Below are 26,747 nucleotides of genomic sequence, written 5' to 3'. Positions count from 1 at the left end.
CTGTTGTATTGTTTCTGGAGTCTATATAACTCTTGCGTATTGTTGTTTACACATTATTCATTTTTAAAAATTTATTACGATTCTTCGTTACTTTTATTAAATACCCTAATACAGCAACACCACATCGAGTAGCACAAAGTGTTTTCAAACGTCAAAAATTCAAACGTCTGCTTTGAAGTGAATTACAATGTCCTAGGCATTTACGTGCAAAACTTTTATGACGGTCTTTTTTAAGTTAAAGCAACTTACCGCTTCTACATCGAAGTTATCAACAGCTATGGTGTTAGCTGCGCACTCTCCAGGCATTTCCACTGGACCGCCGTTGTTATCGGGGAAATAGAAACAGTTGGTGTCTGAATGACCCCTCTGTTTGTAATAATTGTTACGGAGGACTTTCACTGAGTTCATAGTGTTGTTTATATGCCTATTTGCATCTTCTGATAGATATTTTGTTCTGCTGAGTTTCCAACTTGACACTAAAATGGAGTTGTACTTATTACAGAGAGAAAAACAATACTTGTTAGTTATTTAAGGAATGTTTAAGATGTGCGAACTTCACGTGAACCTCTCGGTGATCATATTATGAGTAGGTATCACTTGAAGTCCAAAATAGGTATTGATTGAGAGTTTGAGAATATTGGACTCCTAGGTTATTTGAGATTGTATCTCTGATTATTTTTTAGGTAAATATGTATTAATAATATTTTGAACACTGTGTTAGCGATCAGACTAAACGCATGGACTAGGCCAAATGTGTCAAGGACGTCAATGCCAAGAATAAGTGTTTGTTGCAATATAACTATATCATCATAGTGATTTCTTCGTATATCCTTTATGTTATCATGTCTTTGTTTGGTAAATAAAATTAGTTTACCTCTACTGTTTTCATTGTTTTCATCGTTAACACAAGAATATACCAATGCATAGTTTAAGTAGTCAGTTGCGAGTACCCAGTATGGCGTACTTGTATTAACTGAAAAATAAACGATCATGCATAAAAATGAGGAAAAAACTGTTACGTTAAAAACAAATTTAGAATCAATCCGAGGTATTTCATGAATTTTGGATAAAATTTTGTTTGTTTATTTCAAATCAAATCATCGCAATCGTTATCAAATAATGCCTTGTTAATTGTTTTAATTTTTATAAATAGTTTGTCTCTTCAAAATCGTATACCATTTGCGACTCGCGAGATTTTGTTAAGATTTGATATACGAGTATGATTCGAACTTTGCCTATTTCAATAACCGATAAAAATAAATAATTTATTCAGAATAAATAAATATAAACAATTATTCATTTTGTACTGCACAGTACAGTAAACATAAATACATACGCGCAGTTCCAGGTATGGGGAAGGAGACAGTTAATCTAGAAGATCCATCAGGGTAGGGAACAGCCACTCCGTTAACGTATGACAACCTTTTGTTAATTACTTCAGTATTATAGACATCTACCACTGCATTATTAAGGGAGTAAGTAGCGGTTGGACAACTACCAAACTGGTAGGCAGTTGGGTAACTTTCTATATCGTACCAGGATCCTAAATACTGAAATATATTGATGACTTTATTACTTAAGCTTTTACGAAAACTGAAACACAACTATAAAAGGTGAAACTTCCAACTAATGTTATAAATGTTATGAGATAATATTGTTTATTGAGTTAAAAAACATACTTACATTAGAAGCATTGAAATTGTTAACTAATGGAACATTTTCCTCACATGGTCCTCTAAATACTAATGGCTGACCATTATCTTCAGGATAGTAAAAGCAACCATCGACTGAATGATCTATTTTCTTGAAGTACTTGCTATTTAGTACGTTCGTTCTCTCGATAACAGCATTAATGTTGTCGTTAGCTGTTGAACTTAACTCTGTTGTCCTACTTAGTTTCCAACTCCATACTGTAAAACATTACATAGCAGATTTAATAGTAAATAATTTAATATAAAATTACAAGTTAAAACTTCATTAATAGTCATCCACTTTTATTAACCTTAACTTCGCCGTATTTGTAACACGTAACTTTATCTTAGCAAACGGTAAATTAAACAATTTGTTTTACTATACCTCTCCTCTGATTATTCTCAAGATTTTTGCAGCTGTATACTAATGCATATGAATCATAGTCGGTGTGCAAGACCCAGTAATCAGAAGCCTCAGTAGCTGAAATACAAAAGTATTAATACCATTTCTAGTCAATTCGTAATCATGTCGTCAGCTCATGTGATTGCTTACTTGTAGGAAATTTAACAGAAAGCTTAGCAGATCCATCCGAGCTGGCTAAGGAGGCGATACCAGTAATGGTGTTCAGTTCTTCATTGATGACTTGACTGTTAAGTGCTGAGACCGTACCGTCATTGAGTAACGTGTACGTTGCATCGTTACATGTTCCACGTTGAAAATCTGAGTGATAAGTTTCAAGCATACGCCAGCGGCCGCCATACTGTTAAAATTTAATAAATTTATCGACTAAAATACCAAAAACAACGGAATAAAAATATATAAAATATTTCTTACCCTGGTGACGTTGAAATCTCTAACTACTGGTATATCAGTATCACATATCCCAGGGAATATAACAGGTTCTCCCAAGGGAACATCCGGTAAGTAGAAACAGGCAGAGTCGGATTGGTCGATATTCTCATAGTATTGACGGTCTAAGACATCAATGTCACTCATTGCAGAAGTTATAGATTGATTGCCAGCGGCGGACATTGTTTTAGATCTGCTCAATTGCCAACTGAACACTGAAATAAATGGTGGGATTATTAAATCAAATTTGAACCCAAGATATGATGATCATAATAGAGTTATTGTGCGAGTGTCTCACCTCTTCGTCTATCATTCGGGATATCTACACAAGAGTAAGCCAACGCGTAATCTTCGTAGTCTGTGCTTAAAACCCAAAAGGGGATATCTACATCTGAAAAAGTTTCAAAAGATCTAATAAATTCCTATATTTAAAAGGACAAAGAAATTCAAATAAAATATTCGTATACTCTTTACCTGATCCATTGGTTCTAATCGTGATGGTTAATTTGCCGCTCGGGTCTTGAGCAGACGTAAATGTAACATTGCTATTAGTTTGTATTAGACCCTGGTCTAGAACTTGTTTTGAAATAAGCCGCAAGGCATTTGAGCCGGCTTCAGAGTAAGTATGGCTAACGCACTGTCCCGTCTGTTGTTCCTTAGGGTACGCCAATACTTCATACCAGGTACCTCTAAACTGGGAACAAGGAACCGCTTTAAAGTAGGACTAAGGCAAGATGAAATATATATCATTTGGTAATATACGACTGGATATTACTTACAGCAGTGAGATTAAAATTAGGCACCGCAGGAATGGTTTGATCACATTTTCCAGGAAACTCGACGACCTTCCCAGGTGCAGGATCAGGGAAATAGAAACATGCTTCGGCGCTTTGGTTATTGGGCTCATAATACTTTTGATTAAGGACTGGGATTGTGCTTATTACAGCGTTGATAGCAGTTTGTGCACCAGGTGTTAGCGATTTGGAACGACTTAATTTCCAGCTCAACACTAAAAATATGTTTTAAAATTGTACATTAATTTTATTTAGTCTTACTGTTTCTGCATTACAAAAACTAAGTAAAAATTTATAGTCATAATCATGTAGGTATATCGAATTGAATAGCTACAAAGGAATGACATATTTTGTAGTGTTAAAACATAAACTATACTTTCCATACCTGTCCTATGTTCTTTATCCACATTATAGCAGGTGTAGACAAGTGCATATGAAATATAATCAGTAGCTAGAATCACGTAATCCGTGGACGTTGTCTCTGAAAAGTTGCGAATTGTTATTATTGTTGCGTCGGTACAAAGAATTTCATTTCTGTGTTGTATAAATAGGATTTACTGTCCCATATTTTTATAAATCGCAAAAGAAAATGTAACTCACGATTAGTGCCTACAATGGGAAAGCTAACAATAAGCTTTCCAACGTCTGCGGCGCCTGCGAGATTAGCTGTTCCTCGAATGGTGTCCAGTTGTCTATTGATGACTTGAGTATTATATACGTCGACATCGCTAGTAGTACCAGCAGAGTAAAATGCGTTGTTACATGTTCCAGTTTGAAAACTCGATGGATAAGATTCAATGTTGTGCCATAAGTTGAGATACTGAAAACCACATTAACTATAAATTTCATAAATTGCTTATTATTCAGTATAAACAAAATTATGTATGTTAACGGTCGACGGATATTATGTCGGCCAGTTGTTGTTTTTGATAAAATTTAATAATAACTTTTAATAAATACGTATTTAAAATACCGTCTCCAAATGTAAGTAAAATTAAAACTCAAAACAAGCTAGTGGGTGTAGTTAGAAAGGCAAGAGTCCTATTGTCCTATGGAAACTATAGTCAACGAACTCAAGGAGTGAGTGCGAACTAAAATTAGATCTATCCTTTAAACAAAAAGATGTCACGAGGAGACAGTTGCTGAATAATTTCAACCAGTATGATACATATATAAATAAAAGGAAATAGGTAAACACTCCTTTCTTCCTTCTAGTCAAAATGCACAGCACTGGTACTGTGAAAACACTAACAGTGTAGCAGAACATCAAAAAATCTCGGCTCATGGTACTTTTTTGAAAACAGAAAGGTCAATAAGAGTATTGTCAAATATCTCACAGTTGATACAGACGAGCCACGAGGCGCGAAACCAAACTGCAGTCACTGAAATGAGTTCTTCCCTATTTTTTCTTCTGCATATCTATGTGTCTCACTCCTATTTTATAGTTGTCTATAACTTTTCTGAGATTTACTTTACAGCCTATTTCTGCCAATCGAATTATTATTTTTATTCGCATCAGGAGTGAGTGTAACGAATGCGACTTATTTTTGTTGCGACTGATTTTTGAATGCATCTCGAATCATATCCGTGTCCAAGGTAGGGATTTCACTATCGTTTAAAATAACCATGCTGAGTTGATTAGGATTGTCTTCAAACTCCACTCCACACCTCTTGGATCAGTTTTTTAAGCTGTATTTTTAGCGTTCTGCATTGCGCGTTCTTCTTCTTATGATCTCCACTACAGTGTGAGCAAGCAAGTAGCTTTCAATTTTGCAAAATTTTTGTCATGTCCCAAGGTGAAACATATAGTTCAATGAGTATGAGTGGAGACTGATTCTGGGTTTAGCCTCTTTGTAACTGAAGATGAAGCTTCCCTGCCTTCGTAACAAGTTTCCAAACTTGGAGTAAACTTCGCATTTCATTATATAAGGAAATCAAAATAACAATATCGTTAATAAAAAATATGTACTCTAATCACTCCCGAATCATACTCACTTTTTGAGAATATACTAAAAGGCAAGAATTAAATACAACTCTAGCAAATCAGTACATGGACTGGAATAGCTTAAAAAAATTGTTCCAGAGAATATGGTTAACTTAAAAGTACCTTTAAAGACTGAAAACCACATAGACTAGACTAACTTTGACAAAATGAATTGTTGTCATTTATTGATAAAGTAAAATCACTTAATGTAGAGAATATTGTCTTGTATACATTTCCTTACATCAAAGGTGCACCAAAGGAAAATAAAATAAGATATAAGTTAAACATGCTGTTGCACAATACTTTGACTACTAATAATATACAATTAAATTGTGACTTAGGTACACTACCTAATTTAATGGACATAAATTGTATATTTAAAAATAAGTATGTATTGACAAAGGATAGGTTCCGCCTACCTAATTATTATTTACAACAGATAGCTACTATGCTATCTCACTTTTTATTTACAACTAAAGCTAAACATTTAGCTTTTCAGACAACTGCTTCTATTGAGCAGATAGCTTTTCAGACAACTGCTTCTATTGAGCAGCTTAGCTTAAAAGAATGTAGTGATACTTGCAGTAGCACTTCATTAAGTATTAATAATTTAAATTAGATAGTGTGACAATAGAGGCAAACTCTAGCAATAATTTAGTACAACTCAGCTCAACATGTAATATTACTAACAACAACTGTTTAAACTTGATGCATCAAAACATGCAAGGTATGTTGGGCAAAGAATTAGAATTGGAGTTGTTTTTAAAATCAACTAAAATTGATGTCCTATGCATTACCGAACATTGGCTTAGAGAATGCCAAATCATCTTTAACTTTGATCAGCACCAAGTTGCAAGTTCGTTTTGCAGATTGTCGGCGATTCATGGGGGCTCTTTGATTATTGTTAATAAAAATTTAAAGTATAAAGAGCGTAATGACATCGTGTGTCTGTCTATAGAACACTCTTTGGAAGTAGCCTGTATAGAGATTGAGAATTGCATCATTTTAAGTGTTTACAGACCACCAAGTGCATCTTACGATTTTTTTGAAGAAAAGTTGGAGGAAATTTTGTGTAAAGTTAGTTTTAAGAACAATAAGTATATTATTGTATGTTTTGACTTCAATATAAATTTATTAGAAAATACCTCCATTAGTAAAAAATTCAATCTGTTATTAAAATCTTACAATCTTGTTAACTTGTTTCTTGAGCCCACTAGAATTACAAGCTCCACTGCTACATGTATAGATAATGTATTTACAGATGCAGAGGCAATGAAAACCTCAATTACAACTGATCTTAGCTCAGATCATTGTGGACAGTTAGTGGCGCTAAAATGTAAAGTGGTGAAACAAGTAAATAAGAGCAGTGTGTTTGTTCCAGTTAATAAAAAGCGAATGGTGAGATTTAGACATAATATAGGTAAACGCCTACCTTTATTACCGGTAGGTACTACCGTTGATACACAATACAACAATCTAAGTGATTGTATTAATAAAGAGTTCAACACCATCTTTACCCCAAAGAAAGTCTCTCATTCGCAGTGTAAATCGTTTAGTGATTGGGCGACAGCGGGAATTTATAAAAGTAGACAACGGTTGTATGACCTTTACGCTGAAAAGTCATACAATCATAATGAAGAATTTATTCTTTATGTTCGAAATTATTCGAAATTATTTAAGAAAGTTTGTTACGCGGCCAAGTCCTTAAATATCAAAAACAAGATTAAAAATAGTACCAATAAAACTAAAATGACTTGGAAGATAATTGATAGTGAAACTGGAAGAGTCAGAGATCGCAATCAAGACATCGAACTATGTGTCGATAACACTATAATCAAATCTAACGAAGAGATAGCGATTGTTTTTGATAAGTACTTTTCTGACATTCCAATTTCGACTACTAAGTCTCTTCAATCATCTCCCACCCTCGCTGAATCGCTGCTCAAAGATAATGTAAACGAGTGCAAGGTCAGTTTTACATTCCGACCCATTGGTGCCGACGATATAGTGAGGATATTTAGAACCATAGATATTAAGAACATTACCGATCTTTGGGGTATTTCTGTAAAAATAATTAGTAGCATAATTGATGTAAATGCTCCCCATCTAGCTATAATTTTCAACAATTGTATTAAAAGTGGCGAGTTTCCCGATCTAATGAAACATAGTAAAGTCATTCCATTATTTAAAGCAGGTAGTATGTCCGACCCCAGTAACTTTAGACCAATTTCCGTACTACCTACTTGTAGTAAAATATTTGAAAAAATTATATTAAATCAACTGGTAAGTCATTTTAACGTAAACAAATTATTACATAATAATCAGTTCGGTTTTACCAAGGGTCGCTCGACAGCCGATGCCGGTGTTGAGTTATATAGATATATAGTTAAGGCTTGGGAGGAGTCGCATGACGCTTTAGGTGTTTTCTGCGACTTATCCAAAGCATTTGATTGTGTCCAACACGAGACCTTAGTCGGGAAACTCCGCCACTATGGCATCAAGAATACCGCACTGAATCTTCTGACTTCCTATTTACACGGAAGAACTCAGAAGGTTGAAGTGAATGGTAAGAGGTCCTCTGGGTCGGCAGTAGATATGGGGGTACCACAGGGCTCAATTCTTGGCCCTTTCCTCTTTCTTGTTTATATAAATGATCTACCTTTCATGGTAGAGAGAAAACATCAGATAGTTTTGTTTGCTGATGACACGTCCTTGATTTTTAAAATCAAACGACAAATAACAAATTTTGACGATGTGAACAATGCTCTGTCTTCGATTGTCCATTGGTTTAGTATGAATAACCTTCTACTTAATGCAAAAAAGACAAAATGCATTAAATTTTGTGCAAAAAATGCAAGGGTTATGGATACTAGACCAATTATAAACGGTGAGGAATTGAATCTGGATGATACAACTGTATTTCTTGGAATCACCATGGATTCAAAACTTCAGTGGTCCCCTCATATTAACGGATTGGCGAAGAGACTTAGTTCTGCAGCCTACGCGGTTAAAAAAATTCGCTCACTAACTGATGTCGATACAGCTAGACTTGTTTATTTTAGTTACTTTCATAGCTTAATGACTTATGGCTTATTATTATGGGGTCATGCTGCTGATGTCGAAACTATTTTCATCCTGCAGAAGAGGGCTATTCGTGCAATCTATAATTTAAAATGTAGGGAATCTCTTAGAGATAAATTCAAGGAAATTAATATACTTACCTTTCCCTCGCAATATATTTATGAAAATATTATGTATGTATACAAAAATAGTGATAAGTTTACTAGAATAGAACATACGCACAATGTTAATACACGGAACAAACGCAGGCTGCAATTTCCCCGTACTAGACTATCTACAGTTAGTAATTCTTTTTTGGGGAAAGGGATACTCTTCTTTAATAAAATCCCAGAGGCTCTTTTATCACTGCCTTTCAATAAGTTTAAGAAATGTATTAAAGAAAAGCTGTGTAAAAAGGCTTACTATAAAGTCAACGATTATCTAGTTGATAAAAGGGCCTGGGACTAGTGCTAGACAGGCTACTTCTAATTAATTTGCGATATTTGTTTTAAATAAGTGTTGTTTGATGATTTGCTGTTTTAAAAGAGTACCGAGAGTTTTTTACGCCGGCTTTTTCTCTCGGCCTACACCCTCTGTCTTCTTTGCCGATGAGTAGGGATGCCTTCAAATTTAATGACGTGGAATAAGTGGTACATGTATCTTATGTTCCATAATAAACATATTTTATTTTATTTTTATTTATTTTAGAGTTGGAAGTAAATAATTTTATCTGGGAAACGATAAGATGTGAAAAACTTACAACATGAGCTGCAAGTACCATACAGTCTTTAGGAGGTTTAGGATAACATATACTTAAAAACGCGGGAATATTGTCGAAAGGCCTACCTACCCATACGTCTAGTCACACCAAAAGAATTTTTCAGTAAAATTTAAAGCTTAACTAAAACAGCAGAAGTTATAATGAAGCCCAATAGCACTGTTACCTATTAGTTAAATATATTACAATACTACTGCATGCACTTACATCTCCAGGTCTAAAGGAATTGACACCAGATATTGTTTCATTACATTGTCCTCTAAACTTTACAGGTCTTCCATCTGCTACAGGATAGTAGAAGCAAGCTTTATCAGAGTGGTCTATTTTACTATAATATCTACTATTTAACACGTCGATGTCTCTGATAACGGCATTGATAGTGTCGCTAGCATTGGTGCTAAGTTCTCTATTTCGACTAAGCTTCCAGCTCCACACTAAAAAAATATAAATAAATATTGTTAGCTTGATTTTTTAACAATTAAGTTAAACTGGAATTACCGTACCTCTCCTCTGATTATTCTCCAGGTTTTTGCAGCTGTATACTAATGCATATGAATCATAGTCGGTGTGCAAGACCCAGTAATCAGCAGCCTCAGTAGCTGAAATACAAAAGTATTAATACCATTTCTAGTCAATTCGTAATCATGTCGTCAGCTCATGTGATTGCTTACTTGTAGGAAATTTAACAGAGAGCTTAGCAGATCCATCCGAGCTGGCTAAGGAGGCGATACCAGTAATGGTGTTCAGTTCTTCATTGATGACTTGACTGTTAAGTGCTGAGACCGTACCGTCATTGAGTAACGTGTACGTTGCATCGTTACATGCTCCACGTTGAAAATCTGAGTGATAAGTTTCAAGCATACGCCAGCGGCCGCCATACTAAAGTTTAAATTTAATAAATTTATCGACTAAAATACCAAAAACAACGGAATAAAAATATATAAAATATTTCTTACCCTGGTGACGTTGAAATCTCTAACTACTGGTATATTAGTATCACATATCCCAGGGAATATAACAGGTTCTCCCATGGGAACATCCGGTAAGTAGAAACAGGCAGAGTCGGATTGGTCGATATTCTCATAGTATTGACGGTCTAAGACATCAATGTCACTCATCGCAGAAGTTATAGATTGATTGCCAGCGGCGGACATTGTTTTTGATCTGCTCAATTGCCAACTGAACACTGAAATAAATGGTGGGATTATTAAATCAGACTTGAACCCAAGATATGATGATCATATTAGAGTTATTGTGCGAGTGCCTCACCTTTTCGTCTATCATTCGGCATATCTACACAAGAGTAAGCCAACGCGTAATCTTCGTAGTCTGTGCTTAAAACCCAAAAGGGAATATCTACATCTGAAAAAGTTTCAAAAGATCTAATAGATTCCTATATTTAAAAGGACAAAGAAATTCAAATAAAATATTCGTATACTCTTTACCTGATCCATTGGTTCTAATCGTGATGGTTAATTTGCCGCTCGGGTCTTGAGCAGACGTAAATGTAACATTGCTATTAGTTTGTATTAGACCCTGGTCTAGAACTTGTTTTGAAATAAGCCGCAAGGCATTTGAGCCGGCTTCAGAGTAAGTATGGCTAACGCACTGTCCCGTCTGTTGTTCCTTAGGGTACGCCTGTACTTCATACCAGGTACCTCTAAACTGGAAACGAGCAACAGTTTTAAAGTAGGACTAACGCAAGAAGAAGTATATCTTATTTGGTAATATTCGACAAGATATTACTTACAGCTGTGAGATTAAAATTAGGCACCGCAGGAATGGTTTGATCACATTTTCCAGGAAACTCGACGACCTTCCCAGGTGCAGGATCAGGGAAATAGAAACATGCTTCGGCGCTTTGGTTATTGGGCTCATAATACTTTTGATTAAGGACTGGGATTGTGTTTATTACAGCGTTGATAGCAGTTTGTGCACCAGGTGTTAGCGATTTGGTACGACTTAATTTCCAGCTCAACACTAAAAATATGTTTTAAAATTGTACATTAATTTTATTTAGTCTTACTGTTTCTGCATTACAAAAACTAAGTTAATATTATAGTAAACTAAGTAAATATTAAACTAAAACTACCTTTTTAGTGATAAAAACATAAGTTATACTTTCCATACCTGTCCTATGTTCTTTATCCACATTATAGCAGGTGTAGACAAGTGCATATGAAATATAATCAGTAGCTAGAATCACGTAATCCGTGGACGTTGTCTCTGAAAAGTTGCGAATTGTTATTATTGTTGCGTCGGTACAAAGAATTTCATTTCTGTGTTGTATAAATAGGATTTACTGTCCCATATTTTTATAAATCGCAAAAGAAAATGTAACTCACGATTAGTGCCTACAATGGGAAAGCTAACAATAAGCTTTCCAACGTCTGCGGCGCCTGCGAGATTAGCTGTTCCTCGAATGGTGTCCAGTTGTCTATTGATGACTTGAGTATTATATACGTCGACATCGCTAGTAGTACCAGCAGAGTAAAATGCGTTGTTACATGTTCCAGTTTGAAAACTCGATGGATAAGATTCAATGTTGTGCCATAAGTTGAGATACTGAAAACCACATTAACTATAAATTTCATAAATTGCTTATTATTCAGTATAAACAAAATTATGTATGTTAACGGTCGACGGATATTATGTCGGCCAGTTGTTGTTTTTGATAAAATTTAATAATAACTTTTAATAAATACGTATTTAAAATACCGTCTCCAAATGTAAGTAAAATTAAAACTCAAAACAAGCTAGTGGGTGTAGTTAGAAAGGCAAGAGTCCTATTGTCCTATGGAAACTATAGTCAACGAACTCAAGGAGTGAGTGCGAACTAAAATTAGATCTATCCTTTAAACAAAAAGATGTCACGAGGAGACAGTTGCTGAATAATTTCAACCAGTATGATACATATATAAATAAAAGGAAATAGGTAAACACTCCTTTCTTCCTTCTAGTCAAAATGCACAGCACTGGTACTGTGAAAACACTAACAGTGTAGCAGAACATCAAAAAATCTCGGCTCATGGTACTTTTTTGAAAACAGAAAGGTCAATAAGAGTATTGTCAAATATCTCACAGTTGATACAGACGAGCCACGAGGCGCGAAACCAAACTGCAGTCACTGAAATGAGTTCTTCCCTATTTTTTCTTCTGCATATCTATGTGTCTCACTCCTATTTTATAGTTGTCTATAACTTTTCTGAGATTTACTTTACAGCCTATTTCTGCCAATCGAATTATTATTTTTATTCGCATCAGGAGTGAGTGTAACGAATGCGACTTATTTTTGTTGCGACTGATTTTTGAATGCATCTCGAATCATATCCGTGTCCAAGGTAGGGATTTCACTATCGTTTAAAATAACCATGCTGAGTTGATTAGGATTGTCTTCAAACTCCACTCCACACCTCTTGGATCAGTTTTTTAAGCTGTATTTTTAGCGTTCTGCATTGCGCGTTCTTCTTCTTATGATCTCCACTACAGTGTGAGCAAGCAAGTAGCTTTCAATTTTGCAAAATTTTTGTCATGTCCCAAGGTGAAACATATAGTTCAATGAGTATGAGTGGAGACTGATTCTGGGTTTAGCCTCTTTGTAACTGAAGATGAAGCTTCCCTGCCTTCGTAACAAGTTTCCAAACTTGGAGTAAACTTCGCATTTCATTATATAAGGAAATCAAAATAACAATATCGTTAATAAAAAATATGTACTCTAATCACTCCCGAATCATACTCACTTTTTGAGAATATACTAAAAGGCAAGAATTAAATACAACTCTAGCAAAACGGTACATGGACTGGAATAGCTTAAAAAAATAGTTCCAGAGAATATGGTTAACTTAAAAGTACCTTTAAAGACTGAAAACCACCTAGAGTTGGAAGTAAATAATTTTATCTGGGAAACGATAAGATGTGAAAAACTTACAACATGAGCTGCAAGTACCATACAGTCTTTAGGAGGTATAGAATAACATATACTTAAAAACGAGGGAATATTGTCGAAAGGCCTACCTACCCATACGTCTAGTCACACCAAAAGAATTTTTCAGTAAAATTTTAAGCTTAAATAAAACAGCAGAAGTTATAATGAAGCCCAATAGCACTGTTACCTATTAGTTAAATATATTACAATACTACTGCATGCACTTACATCTCCAGGTCTAAAGGAATTGACACCAGATATTGTTTCATTACATTGTCCTCTAAACTTTACAGGTCTTCCATCTGCTACAGGATAGTAGAAGCAAGCTTTATCAGAGTGGTCTATTTTACTATAATATCTACTATTTAACACGTCGATGTCTCTGATAACGGCATTGATAGTGTCGCTAGCATTGGTGCTAAGTTCTCTATTTCGACTAAGCTTCCAGCTCCACACTAAAAAAATATAAATAAATATTGTTAGCTTGATTTTTTAACAATTAAGTTAAACTGGAATTACCGTACCTCTCCTCTGATTGTTCTCCAGGTTTTTGCAGCTGTATACTAATGCATATGAATCATAGTCGGTGTGCAAGACCCAGTAATCAGCAGCCTCAGTAGCTGAAATACAAAAGTATTAATACCATTTCTAGTCAATTCGTAATCATGTCGTCAGCTCATGTGATTGCTTACTTGTAGGAAATTTAACAGAGAGCTTAGCAGATCCATCCGAGCTGGCTAAGGAGGCGATACCAGTAATGGTGTTCAGTTCTTCATTGATGACTTGACTGTTAAGTGCTGAGACCGTACCGTCATTGAGTAACGTGTACGTTGCATCGTTACATGCTCCACGTTGAAAATCTGAGTGATAAGTTTCAAGCATACGCCAGCGGCCGCCATACTAAAGTTTAAATTTAATAAATTTATCGACTAAAATACCAAAAACAACGGAATAAAAATATATAAAATATTTCTTACCCTGGTGACGTTGAAATCTCTAACTACTGGTATATTAGTATCACATATCCCAGGGAATATAACAGGTTCTCCCATGGGAACATCCGGTAAGTAGAAACAGGCAGAGTCGGATTGGTCGATATTCTCATAGTATTGACGGTCTAAGACATCAATGTCACTCATCGCAGAAGTTATAGATTGATTGCCAGCGGCGGACATTGTTTTTGATCTGCTTAATTGCCAACTGAACACTGAAATAAATGGTGGGATTATTAAATCAGACTTGAACCCAAGATATGATGATCATATTAGAGTTATTATGCGAGTGTCTCACCTTTTCGTCTATCATTCGGCATATCTACACAAGAGTAAGCCAACGCGTAATCTTCGTAGTCTGTGCTTAAAACCCAAAAGGGAATATCTACATCTGAAAAAGTTTCAAAAGATCTAATAGATTCCTATATTTAAAAGGACAAAGAAATTCAAATAAAATATTCGTATACTCTTTACCTGATCCATTGATTCTAATCGTGATGGTTAATTTGCCGCTCGGGTCTTGAGCAGACGTAAATGTAACATTGCTATTAGTTTGTATTAGACCCTGGTCTAGAACTTGTTTTGAAATAAGCCGCAAGGCATTTGAGCCGGCTTCAGAGTAAGTATGGCTAACGCACTGTCCCGTCTGTTGTTCCTTAGGGTACGCCTGTACTTCATACCAGGTACCTCTAAACTGGAAACGAGCAACAGTTTTAAAGTAGGACTAACGCAAGAAGAAATATATATCTTATTTGGTAATATTCGACAAGATATTACTTACAGCTGTGAGATTAAAATTAGGCACCGCAGGAATGGTTTGATCACATTTTCCAGGAAACTCGACGACCTTCCCAGGTGCAGGATCAGGGAAATAGAAACATGCTTCGGCGCTTTGGTTATTGGGCTCATAATACTTTTGATTAAGGACTGGGATTGTGTTTATTACAGCGTTGATAGCAGTTTGTGCACCAGGTGTTAGCGATTTGGTACGACTTAATTTCCAGCTCAACACTAAAAATATGTTTTAAAATTGTACATTAATTTTATTTAGTCTTACTGTTTCTGCATTACAAAAACTAAGTAAATATTATACTAAAACTAACTTTTTAGTGATTAAAACATAAGTTATATTTTACGTACCTGCCCTATGTTCTTCATCTACATTATAGCAGGTGTAAACAAGTGCATATGAAGTATAATCAGTAGCTAGAATCCAGTAATCTGTGGACGTTGTCTCTGAAACGTTGCGAATTGTTATTATTTTTGAAGAATTTCATTTCTGTGTTATATAAATAGGATTTATTGTTCCATATTTTTTGTTATCGCAACAGAAAATGTAACTCACGATTAGTGCCTGCAATAGGAAAGCTAACAACAAGCTTTCCAACGTCTGCGGCGACCGCGAGATTAGCTGTTCCTCGAATGGTATCCAGTTGTCTATCGATGACTTGAGTATTATATACGTCAACATCGCTAGTAGTACCAGCAGAGTAAAATGCGTTGTTACATGTACCAGTTTGGAAAGTTGATGGATAAGATTCAATATTGTGCCATAAGTTGAGATACTGAAAATTCCATTCAAATTAACAACAAACATCAACAATGGCATGTAGCGTAGATAGATCCTTTTAAAACCTGAACCATTCATTTATTTATTAACCTTTTAATGCATTTTTTATTTTCATGGGTTATGATTTTAAATTATTATGAAATTGACTTACACGACCAGCTTCAAAACTAGGGACTGTTGTTATGTTCAGATCACATTTACCACGGAATATAACTGGATATGGTCCAGGAGGCGGTAGGTAAAAGCAGGCATCATCTGATTGATCCACCTTTTGAAAATATTTATTATTCAATTCTCGAATGTTGTTCATAATCGTGTTAATGCGGTTCGTCGCGTCTTGGGTAAGGCTTCTTGTACGACTCAGTTTCCAACTAAATACTGTAAAAGAATTATGTTACATTAGACGCTACTGTCTTATAATAAAGATCTAATGGTTCGTATTTAGCCAAATACTCGTATTAGACGTAAAATCTCAATCAGATAAATAGTTTTTATACTTGACTTTCTAAAATTTCCTTCAATACCTATTTAAATCTGATTATTTGTTTCTGTTCTGTTAGGTTTGTAGTCCAGTGTTTTTATACTGATTTAAAGTTACTAAATAATATAAACATTCAACGTCGTATATGTACTATATGTTTTGTCGTGGTACTCACTTCTTTTTTTATTATCAGGTAGGTTGGTACAGCTATAGACAAGGGAATATGATTTGTAGTCGGTATTTATAATCGTGAGGTATGCTGGATCTGGACCTGAAATTATTTTAATCAGCACTTTATCTGTATGTCAAATGTTTAGGGTCTGTTTCACAATGTACGAAAAGTTCTACATTAGTTCCAAATTAGCTATTTATTACTTATTGGTAGGATAAACACTATTGTTGCGTTTCACGACTGTCAGATAGCGCTATTCGTCACATAAAGTCCATCATTAGTTAAGAGTCCGATGAAGTGACAAGCACAATTTATTGATCTTCCAAATAATTTATGTGTTGCATAGCTATTTGGTACTTTATCCATACATTGTGAAACAGACACGAAGTATTATTAATAAAGGATTCAATTATTTTTAAGGACATGTATTTTTCTTTCTCTACATAAGTAAAAAATCTGCATGCAATCTAGATGCATCAGTGTCTGCCAAACCTTGTTTAATACTTACTATTTGGAAAAGTAACTTTTAGCTTTCCATTACTTTCAACTTCAGCAGTACCGGTAACACTGTTAAGTTCTTCGCCAACTACTTGCGAGTTAACAACTTCTACTGTGTTCCCGCTTCCAGCGGAGTAATATGCTTCATTGCAAGTGCCAGTCTGTTGCTCAGCTGGATAGGATTCTATTAAGCGCCAACGACCCAAATACTGCCAATAAAATTGTACACCGACGTTATAATAATATATAAAATTAAAAATATTTACGTTAAAATTAGCGTGCTCATGAAATGAGCGTATGCTCATGGAGTACAGGATATATATCTGTCAATGTTTTACTCATTACTTTTGAAAGTATATCATATTCCTACCAAACCGATACTTCTTATAACTTTTAAAATACTATTACGGATTCTGTTTACTTTTAACTCTATATATTTTCCTACCTCAGTTGCGTTGAAGTTTTCGACAACTGGTATATCCAAATCACATCGGCCTTCGAGTATAACGGGTTCACCAGGTGCCAGATCTGGCAAATAAAAGCAGGCGTCGTCTGTTTGGTCTACATTTTCATAGTAACGACTTTGAAGAACCACTACATTTGACATCACGTTGTCTATATTCCGATTCGCTTCTGCAGAGAGTCTGCTTTGGTTTCTGCTTAGTTTCCAGCTGTAAACTAAATTTTAAAGATTATTTAAATATCTTAGAAAAACGTGTTTATACTAACAATTAATTAAAAGTTTAGTTGGTAATGTCAATAGCATAGGACTAATTAATGTATAGAAATTATTATCCAAAATTAGCTATTAGGAAAATCTTTTAAGATATCAAATCAGGCTAAATCTTTCCTCTTTATTTTCCTTTTAAAGTGAAACTTTTATTACATCGTCTCAAATTTTTTCATATGTGTGTTGCATGTCGCGTGACGGTCGGCCGCGGAGTAGGGATAAAGTGAAAGGCGCTCGTCATAGCAGCCAAGGCCAATATGGCGGCGCCTATAGTTCGCAGCAGCTGACCGTGTAGTGTATAGACTATTACTTAATATGTGTATGTAATCTAAATAATTGTTAAGCATTATGTCGTACTCTCTAAGAGTTCAATAAAAATAATAGTTGGAGACATAGTCTACTTTTGTTATTTCCCATTATCATTCCAATTTTCCAAGTATAAAATTAAGATTGATAAAGCGATTTTTATACCCTTAATGGAATATTATTCCAAAAATAATTAGTTAAATGTCTATAATGTGAAAAAAAGTTTCACTTTTACCGTGGTAAAAAAAAGGTTTCATAAAACCTTAGATACTAGGATAAAAGATACTTTATATTTGTAGTTGTAAAGAGCTTACTTGCTCGGCGGTCTTCTTCTACGTCCATGCAGCTGTAAGCGAAGGCATAATCGTTGTAGTTTACGCTCAAAATCCAAAACGGTATTGTTATTGCTGAAAAGATGTTAAGTTAGTGTTTTGTATAAAAGCCACCAAAACAAATTAATTTTACTTTGAATAATTTTTATGTTGGAACTTAGGGAGCGTTCAAGTATTACGTCACGCAATTTTTGGAGATTATTGACCCCCCCTTTCCCCCGTGTAACGCGCCGTAACGTTTTTCTGTAACCAAGTATACGTATAGTAAAACGTTTCGTGACCACCTAGTGACTCTTTATACCTAAAAGTTACCATTACGTTTTGTAAAGTACTGGAAAGTCGAATAATATTAACAATAACGCGTAATTCAATCCCCGCCCCGCATCGTAACGTTTTACAAAAGGAAGCCCCCCCCCCCCCTCCAAAATTCGTTACGTAATACTTGAACGCTTTCTTATCCTTCGTGCAATTTGAAAAACTTACTTGTTCCATTGGGTCCAACTGTGTTGATACTTAATTTTCCACTTGATCCATTTGTAACTAAATCACTTATGGAAATTCTAAGAAATTGATTATCAACGCTAGATGTTGTTAGTGTTAGATTATTTTCTGATTGGGAATACTCATGTTTGATGCATTGTCCGGGTTGAAATTCTTTTGGGTAAGCTTGGATTTCATACCATACACCCGTGAACTAAAATAAATTGAAACCATATTTTTATCCGTTCTCATGATATGACTATTGACTATAGCACAGATCCAAAATAAAAAAAAAACCATATACTAATAAATAACTGTAGAGTAACGGATTAATTAATGAAATAATTTCTGTATGTTTTGCGCAGATTTTAATTTAATAAAATATAATGTTCACATTTTGCGTAGTTTTTAAGTGAACCTATTTCAAATAAACATAATTTATAACTTAAATTAAATGCGTAGTAATTTTTTTACGTACGTTTAGTCGTGAATCATTTTTGTTGAACTTTATAAGTAAATATTTTAAAGTGTTTTAAAACCAGCTACTTACCGAACTTGCGTTGAAATTATTTATAACAGGGATGTCATCATCAGAACACGTTCCTGGGAACACAACAGGGACTCCAGGTCTCTCTTTAGGATAATAGAAACAAGCAGTCTTGTTCTGATTATCCTTTTCAAAGTACATCTGATTTATCACGGGAATGTCTCTACTAACAACGTCGAATGCCGTATCAGCTTCTGCAGGCAACTCCTTTGTTCGACTAAGTTTCCAGACAAACACTGTAAATATTTTACATTTTATTAGAATGTGTTAAGAGCAATTTCAACTAGTTATAGTAGTGTTGGCTAAATGTCTGAGGGCACGTATAGGTAATGGTCCTGCGTTCGAATCATGGCTATGAATAAACTTTTCTATCTTTGTGTTCGTAGAATGAAGTAAAACCTCTTCTAAAAACTAACGGAGTTTGCCCCTGACGGCTGGTTATAGGGGCATTGTTTTTTTTAAATTTTAATCAGTCATTAAGGAGCCTTAAATTTACGCGCTACTTCCAAAGTATTTGTGCTTTTTTGTGGGAAATATTTTTTTTCCCAACAACATTGTTTTTTTTGAATAAAGATAATAGGTATGTATTGAATTCTTAAATAGGTTTGCTTATGATTACTTATTGAAAATGCTCATTCTCTCTAATATAAAAAAATTGAGCAGTCACGGGACGCCTGGCAGATGTGAAACATCGACATTATTTCGTAAAAGTAATATGCAGAAAAGAACAGATTGTGATAGGAACTAAATATGTCATAATGATAAAATAAAATGTTACGATTTTTTTCCAGATAACGATGACTATTTATTGAATAAACATTTATTTTCATTAAATACAAAAATTTACTTCGAAATACACACACCGTACACACTACTGCATATAGACTGTATATATATATATATATATGTATATATATATATATATATATATACCATCATATAGCGTGGCGAAGCGTCGCCACGCCAGAAATCGGTTTTACGTGCGGGTATAGATGTTTCACATCAAAACATCTATCTTACTAACTACGTCTCCATTTTACAATTATAATCATCTTTCATATTATGCCAATGTTAATATAAATACAAGGAACAGATAGCAAACCTGATCTTTCTTCTTCGTTAAGATTTGTACAAGAGTAGACGATAGCGTATGACTTATAATCAGTTGAAAGGATCCAGTAGTCCGTTAAGGTTGTTCCTGTAAAAGAATACGACTGTTAAACAAAATTGTTCATATTGTAGACCTCTAATATTGTTTCGACGTTTTTTTTATCAATGAATAAATAATTATACTATGCTAACTTAAATATTTATGTTAGTAAAGCATTAATAAAGTAAAGGCTGGCTAGATATAAAAAAACCTACACCTTCTAATAAAATAAATTGAAAATTTATGACAAGACGTAACAATTGACCCAGCGATAGTCAATGCTTTAATCCAAAGAATATAAATACGTATATGAAAAATAAAGTCTTAAAGAAAGATTTACCTATATACATACAAGTAACATGATAAATTTCCCGAATAGAAAAATCAAGTAGGCATACTTTTCCGTTAGAGTAGGTAACTCTGTATTCACAATGTCACTAATGTATGGACTATTAAAAGTAAAGTAAAAGTAAAAATCATTTAATCATATAGTTAACATAATTTACACTTATGACTCGTCTGTAAAGAAATACATATTAATGTTTGTAATTTTACATTTACTGCCAGTTCTCAAATCAAGGGCGTAGAACGGGAGAGAAGAACTGGTAATAAACTCTCCGCCACTCTTTTTAATTTCCATTTTTTCTTACACAACGTTTGTAAGGAGCTGCAGCCATTATACCATGTTCCACATGACATATCAAGTAATTAATAATAATAACATAAATTAAAATAGATTTGTAAGGTCTAGAATTAAAAGTGATTTTCTAAGTAAAGCTTTTCCATAACTATCTCCATAATTTAATTAGCAACAGCGATCTTTGGTAACTTTAACGAGAATGGGTTTTAATGATATTTTGATACCTTATCATATCGATTGGTTTAAATAATTAGTTTTTTCAAAATTTATCTTGCTTTTTAGGATTCTAGCTTGTAGAATGTATTTAAAATTCAAATTACTTATTTGGAATTATAAACAAATTAAATTTACTGCATTTGAAGGTAGCATCCATTCATTCATGCAAAAAAATATGAAATTATAAAAAAGAAATCATAAATAAAATACACTGCACGACGATGAAAATTTTTAATTAACACAAAGATGCTTTGTAACGTAATAATTTAATAGTATTTAATGATTGATGTTTATAATTATATTTATCTGTCAGATATTAATCGTCTGAAACTGTATGTATGTATATTCAAGATAGACCAAAGACATAAAGTTAGATGCAGATTTCAGATGCCATTACCAATTAATTTATTTGTGTGCAATAAGAAAAAGACTCTAATTAATTAAATAAATTCATGTTTGCTAATTATGCCTATGTTAGGTTAGGTTAGGTTAGGCTTTAAAAAAACTTAAATATTGAGTGATCAGTGAAAATGTTAATGTTCTTGTTTAAGGCATAATAAATGTAAATTTAAAGCAAAAAATTCCAGTGTTAATGCTTACGAACTGTAATGTTTTTTCGTTCATGACCCTGAGTTAGGTACTAAATGTTATTCAAATAATAATGGTAATTAAGTTTGCAAAATTGATAAGGCTAAGTGCGAGTACAATAATAAATTAGCTGAAAAACAAGCGCTAGAATGATAAAATTAATTGAATGTTATATTAGTCAAAATAGTTTTATCGTGTAACAAAATAATATTAATTAATTAATTGTACATAAAGATTTTCATAATTAAATTTTCGTATCAAAGTTATTTATATCATTACTATTAAAAAGCTCATGAGGAGGAGGTATACCAATTTCGCAGTTATTTTAATTATAATAAAAATTACAAATCGCGTTTATGTTGTTTTTTTATTCTTATAAACTTTAGTGAATATCTCTTTTAAGATAGACTTTAAGGATTTTGAGACATGGGACGGGATGCGAACTTGGCTGTTTGAAACAAAGTTTAACATAAACTTATGAGAAATAAAAAGATACTGAAAAATAACTCTAACTTTGATTTTGTTCCCTTTGGAGTAAGAGACTCTTGAGACGTGGGGTTCAAGTGCACAGGCGCTAATCAAATATTTAAGTTGGCGCCTGGTAGATAGTATCGGTGCTCCCGAGCTGGTACTTTCCTCACTTAACGAATAAGTATCGCAATACAGCGAGGAAATGTTGCTAGCATTAAAGGTACACTGCCACAGGCTCCAGACTTTTTAAATTTGTTTTAATTTATCAATTTTAATTACTATTATGACTATTTAGGTAGAGATAATGATAAATAGCTGATTTCTAATATTAGCAGTAATGTTGTAACACCAATTTTCTTGTGATTGAAAAAATAACGTTAGATAAGAAACATTCAAACTATTCGTACTAAGTATAAAGAACTATCCGAATTTGCAATATCTGTTTTATAAATACAGCCCTGCGATTCTGTAACTCACTTCACGAACTCACACAGCGGTTTTCGCATCGGCGGTCGCTCTCAAATCAGTCGTGAAGCAGTCATTTTATGATTTGGCATTCTGAAAAGGTGGGAGCTTGTACTTTATTGTTTATCAGAATGCCAAATCATAAAATGACTGCTTCACGACTGATTTGAGAGAGACCGCCGATGCGAAAACCGCTGTGTGAGTTCGTGAAGTGAGTTACAGAATCGCAGGGCTGTTATCTTAAAAATATAACTTACGATTAGTTCCGGGTATTGGAAAACTGACTTTCAATCTTGCACTGCCATCGTTTGATACGGTGGCTTTTCCGTTAATAGTAAGAAGTTCCTCTCCGATGACTTGAGTGTTGAAGACATCAACGGTACCATCATCAGCCAATGAATACCTTGCATTTCTGCAGGATCCTGGTTGGTTCGGAGATGGGTATGACTCGATGTTATGCCAAAGGCCCAGGTACTGAAAAAGAACGCAACTTGAAAAACGTACTGTTTTTATATCGACTTCGAAAAATAAAGAGAATTTTCAGAATTTGCCATCAGTGGTGCCTAGTTGGCTTGATCGGTAACTCTCTACCCTCTTAGGTCGTGCTTAGGCTATGGACTAATGAAATCCATCTAATCTCTAGTAATCTTCTTTCTAAAAAAAGAGGGGCGGAGAGTTTATTGCCAGTTCTTCTCTTCCGTTCTACGCCCTTGTTTGAGAACTGGCAGTAAATGTAAAATTGGAAGCATTTAATGAATATTTCTTTTTTGACATTCATAAATGTTGTGTTATAAATAAATGATTGACTTTTGACTTTTTCAGTCTTTCAATCTAATCAGTCTTTTTATGTGCGCCTTTAACATTTACTAGACGAAAAAATTGCCGACGTGTGTTACAAAAGGTGTGTTATCATTATTTAGTCTATTAAGAAAAATATATCAAATAAGAGATACAAAAATCTGACGTCATGACCATTTTGTTTCTCTTAATTCGTCGTTCGCTGTTTTTTCCCAACGCTTGGTAACACAGAAAGTCCATTTAGCAAACATACTTTTTTATACAACAAGCGGCTAAATTCATGGCACAAGAAGACTCGTGATGCTGCTTCTTTAATCCTTACCTGAGATGCTGTAAAGTTCGTCATCACTTTTATATTCTCATCACATTTGCCCCGAAACACGACAGCCTTCCCAGTTCGCGGAGGAAGATAGAAGCATGCATCGTCAGTTTGATCAGCGTCCATAAAATACTGTCTGCTTAAATCGTAGTAGGAGTCAATTACTGAGTTAACTTCGGTTCTCGCTGCATCAGTTAGGTTACGAGATCGGCTTAGGATCCAGCTGGTCACTAAAATTAGTTTAAGGTATATAATTATAACTAGCAGACCGGCCAAGCGTTGCTGTGGTTAAGGTTTTTGTTATATTACATAGTAGTAAACTATTCAAGGAAAACGGTAGGAGAACACCAGTCATGGGGACTACCATGCTTTATTGGTGGTTATGCCATTAAATTGTAGCTTATGTGAAACGTTGGTACTTTCAACACAGCGCCATCTATTAGAATTGTGACTGTTAAATAATAATATTTTGTAATAAAATAATATTGCGGGTATAAATTGAGGTGTAAGCTATCCTATCTTTTAAGTTAGATCAAACTGCACACGGTGTGCAAATTTGATTGATATCGGTTCGGTAGTTTAGGAGTCCATAGCGGACAAACAACGTGACACGTTATTTATATATATTAAGATTATTTAGGAGCTTATTAAAGATTTGAGTTGGCGCCTAGTATATAGTACTGGTGACCCCAGAGCTGGAACTTTCCTGGCTCAACGAATAAGTTTCGCAATACAGCGAGGAACTGCTGCCAGCGTTAAAGGTGCCACAGGGACCACACTTTTTAAATTTGTTTTGATTTTCTTTTTAATAATTTTTATTATTACTTTAATTGAACATAAAAATATTACATACTATATTGATAATATTGTCGTATGTATAAGATTAACCGGGAGCAAATATAAATAAAATGTCCTAATTGTAATATAATTCTAAAAATATATTCAATAACACCAAATAAATAGTTAAGTATTCATTTTTAATTAAAATTAGGAAATTGTCTCAATGTTACGCGCGCTATACAGCATGATCACTGAAACGTACTCTTGTGATGATGATGAAACGATGATTGTGAATTACGTACTATAATAGTTCTTTTCCAACTCACCCATATAGTATTTACAATTTTCTTAACGTATATATTAAAAATAGATAATTTTAAAAAGTTTGGTCCCTGTGTACCGTTAACGCTACTTAAATTTAGGTAATAATATAATAAAAATAAATATACAATAATAATGTTAAAATAATATCTAGATACTGATAAAAATATGTGACCAAGCTTTCGATAATATAAAGTTTATCAAATTTGCCTATGCAATTTATATATCAAGAATGCTTTATTACTTAAATAATGATAATTGACACTTGTATGTTCTAAACAATGTTAATTATTACTTGACATTTACATTAAAATTAATATTTTACATTTTACTACTATTAAAAAACACTTTAAATTTTCTATGATAACAAATGCAGTTTCGATCAAGTTTCTTCATGATTATTCAATGAGCATATTTTAAAAAGTCAGTCCGCTTTTTTATTTGTTTTTTGGTTTTTGCATTAATGCTAAAAGATTGTTATTTCCTGCCTAGACGTTTTTATAAAGCTATTTGGACGTAATAGTTTGATTGTGAATCTGTAATATCAAGACAAACATCATTTCCAAATAGCTCGCGTGACCAATTGTAAATTTTAAAATAACGTAAATCCAAACTCTTCTAAACTAAAATTTACCTTGCTTCCGATTTCCATCTAGGTCCACGCACGTATAGGAAACTGCATAGGTATTGTAATTCGTTGCTAGAATCCATAGCGGCTGAGTCACATAATCTGGAAAATATGATATTATAATAACGATTATAAGATTATTTACATGCCTGTGATTGTCCAAATATATTGGGCAATTTATGACAAGTTAACAATGAAAGCGCACACAGAACTCATTTGTGCAGGCGAAGGGGTTCTAAGAATTCATAATCATTTATACATTTAGGTAACACAATGTTGTCTTTATTTATTGACGTTCATAAGTATATGAACGTCAATAAATAAAGACATATTAAGACTAAGTAAAAATATCTTTATAAAATCTAAACTAAATGTTAGTTTACTTAATTTTAAATAAGACTTCATATAAGCTAAAGTTAATGTAATAAAAAACTATTTAAAGTTTTATCTCTTCACGAAATTTTATGTATTTTCAACTGCCGATGGCCGTCAAATAAAAAATGATAAGACAGCAGTGGAATTTTTAATTAATTACAGACCAAGCAGCTATGGCAAAACATCCAAAACAAACATAAAACAAATCGTCGACTTACAATATCCCGTTGTTAAAAATATTACAACGATAGAAAACGAATAATAAAAGTGGTCTTTAAAAATATTGTTATGACACGAGTATAAAATGAAATTTGGAATCCTGACAGCAATGCACACTTAGGGCTAATTTCACCAAACTCAGATAAGTTTTATTCCAAGGAATTAACCCTGGAATAGCAAATTTTACATTTCACCAACTACTTAACCTGAGAATAAAACCTTATTCCAAGGATAAGATTTATACGCCCAATTTTGAACGAATACGGAGATATTCCTTGGTTAAAAATGGCCGACATGTCATGTCACAACTTTTTCATTTATATTTGTTTTATTAACTACAATTTTATTAAAGTTAAGTCTGTAATATAACATAACAATATACTTAAATCTAATGAGATAACCTATTTTAGGTTGGTTTTCTATTTATTCTTCGATGTTTCATTTGTGCAAAAAGATTTCGTGTTTTGATATTCTCCCGTTTTAATATTTCATTTTTAATTTTTATTTCAACTTCAAATATTTTTTTTCCTTCCTCTCTCTCCTCAGCAGCAAAATTCATTTGCATTTGTACAGCTTTTATTTAAATT

General features: G+C 33.7%; 1 protein-coding gene across 4 annotated transcripts in view; it reads right to left on the bottom strand.

The window, feature by feature from the left end:
* LOC125054377 overlaps window positions 1–26,747 on the bottom strand; it is a 56,790-nt gene that overhangs the window by 10,519 nt on the left and 19,524 nt on the right. Inside the window, exons 6-46 of one of the 4 annotated variants that reach the window (XM_047656232.1) lie at window positions 25,573–25,668; window positions 23,841–24,067; window positions 22,978–23,194; window positions 20,293–20,388; window positions 19,194–19,426; window positions 18,647–18,857; window positions 18,146–18,238; window positions 17,241–17,473; window positions 16,806–17,004; window positions 16,301–16,396; window positions 15,796–16,022; window positions 15,420–15,639; window positions 15,215–15,310; window positions 14,856–15,085; window positions 14,549–14,768; window positions 14,373–14,465; window positions 14,060–14,289; window positions 13,775–13,982; window positions 13,607–13,702; window positions 13,311–13,537; window positions 11,503–11,722; window positions 11,288–11,383; window positions 10,908–11,137; window positions 10,603–10,822; window positions 10,427–10,519; window positions 10,114–10,343; window positions 9,829–10,036; window positions 9,661–9,756; window positions 9,365–9,591; window positions 3,936–4,155; window positions 3,721–3,816; window positions 3,321–3,550; window positions 3,016–3,235; window positions 2,840–2,932; window positions 2,527–2,756; window positions 2,245–2,452; window positions 2,077–2,172; window positions 1,684–1,910; window positions 1,337–1,550; window positions 875–973; window positions 250–476 (exon numbers count right to left, since the gene is read on the bottom strand). In XM_047656232.1, coding sequence (XP_047512188.1) covers window positions 250–476; window positions 875–973; window positions 1,337–1,550; window positions 1,684–1,910; window positions 2,077–2,172; window positions 2,245–2,452; window positions 2,527–2,756; window positions 2,840–2,932; window positions 3,016–3,235; window positions 3,321–3,550; window positions 3,721–3,816; window positions 3,936–4,155; window positions 9,365–9,591; window positions 9,661–9,756; window positions 9,829–10,036; window positions 10,114–10,343; window positions 10,427–10,519; window positions 10,603–10,822; window positions 10,908–11,137; window positions 11,288–11,383; window positions 11,503–11,722; window positions 13,311–13,537; window positions 13,607–13,702; window positions 13,775–13,982; window positions 14,060–14,289; window positions 14,373–14,465; window positions 14,549–14,768; window positions 14,856–15,085; window positions 15,215–15,310; window positions 15,420–15,639; window positions 15,796–16,022; window positions 16,301–16,396; window positions 16,806–17,004; window positions 17,241–17,473; window positions 18,146–18,238; window positions 18,647–18,857; window positions 19,194–19,426; window positions 20,293–20,388; window positions 22,978–23,194; window positions 23,841–24,067; window positions 25,573–25,668 — 7,328 coding nt within the window. The remainder of the gene's footprint in view (window positions 1–249; window positions 477–874; window positions 974–1,336; window positions 1,551–1,683; window positions 1,911–2,076; window positions 2,173–2,244; window positions 2,453–2,526; window positions 2,757–2,839; window positions 2,933–3,015; window positions 3,236–3,320; window positions 3,551–3,720; window positions 3,817–3,935; window positions 4,156–9,364; window positions 9,592–9,660; window positions 9,757–9,828; window positions 10,037–10,113; window positions 10,344–10,426; window positions 10,520–10,602; window positions 10,823–10,907; window positions 11,138–11,287; window positions 11,384–11,502; window positions 11,723–13,310; window positions 13,538–13,606; window positions 13,703–13,774; window positions 13,983–14,059; window positions 14,290–14,372; window positions 14,466–14,548; window positions 14,769–14,855; window positions 15,086–15,214; window positions 15,311–15,419; window positions 15,640–15,795; window positions 16,023–16,300; window positions 16,397–16,805; window positions 17,005–17,240; window positions 17,474–18,145; window positions 18,239–18,646; window positions 18,858–19,193; window positions 19,427–20,292; window positions 20,389–22,977; window positions 23,195–23,840; window positions 24,068–25,572; window positions 25,669–26,747) is intronic. The other 3 variants (XM_047656230.1, XM_047656231.1, XM_047656229.1) reach the window with 3 other exon arrangements.

Source organism: Pieris napi, chromosome 12, assembly GCF_905475465.1.
Source record: "Pieris napi chromosome 12, ilPieNapi1.2, whole genome shotgun sequence".
Taxonomy (NCBI): domain Eukaryota; kingdom Metazoa; phylum Arthropoda; class Insecta; order Lepidoptera; family Pieridae; genus Pieris; species Pieris napi.
The sequence above is the reverse complement of the archived record's forward strand: the minus strand, read 5'-3'. Positions and strand labels throughout refer to the sequence as shown.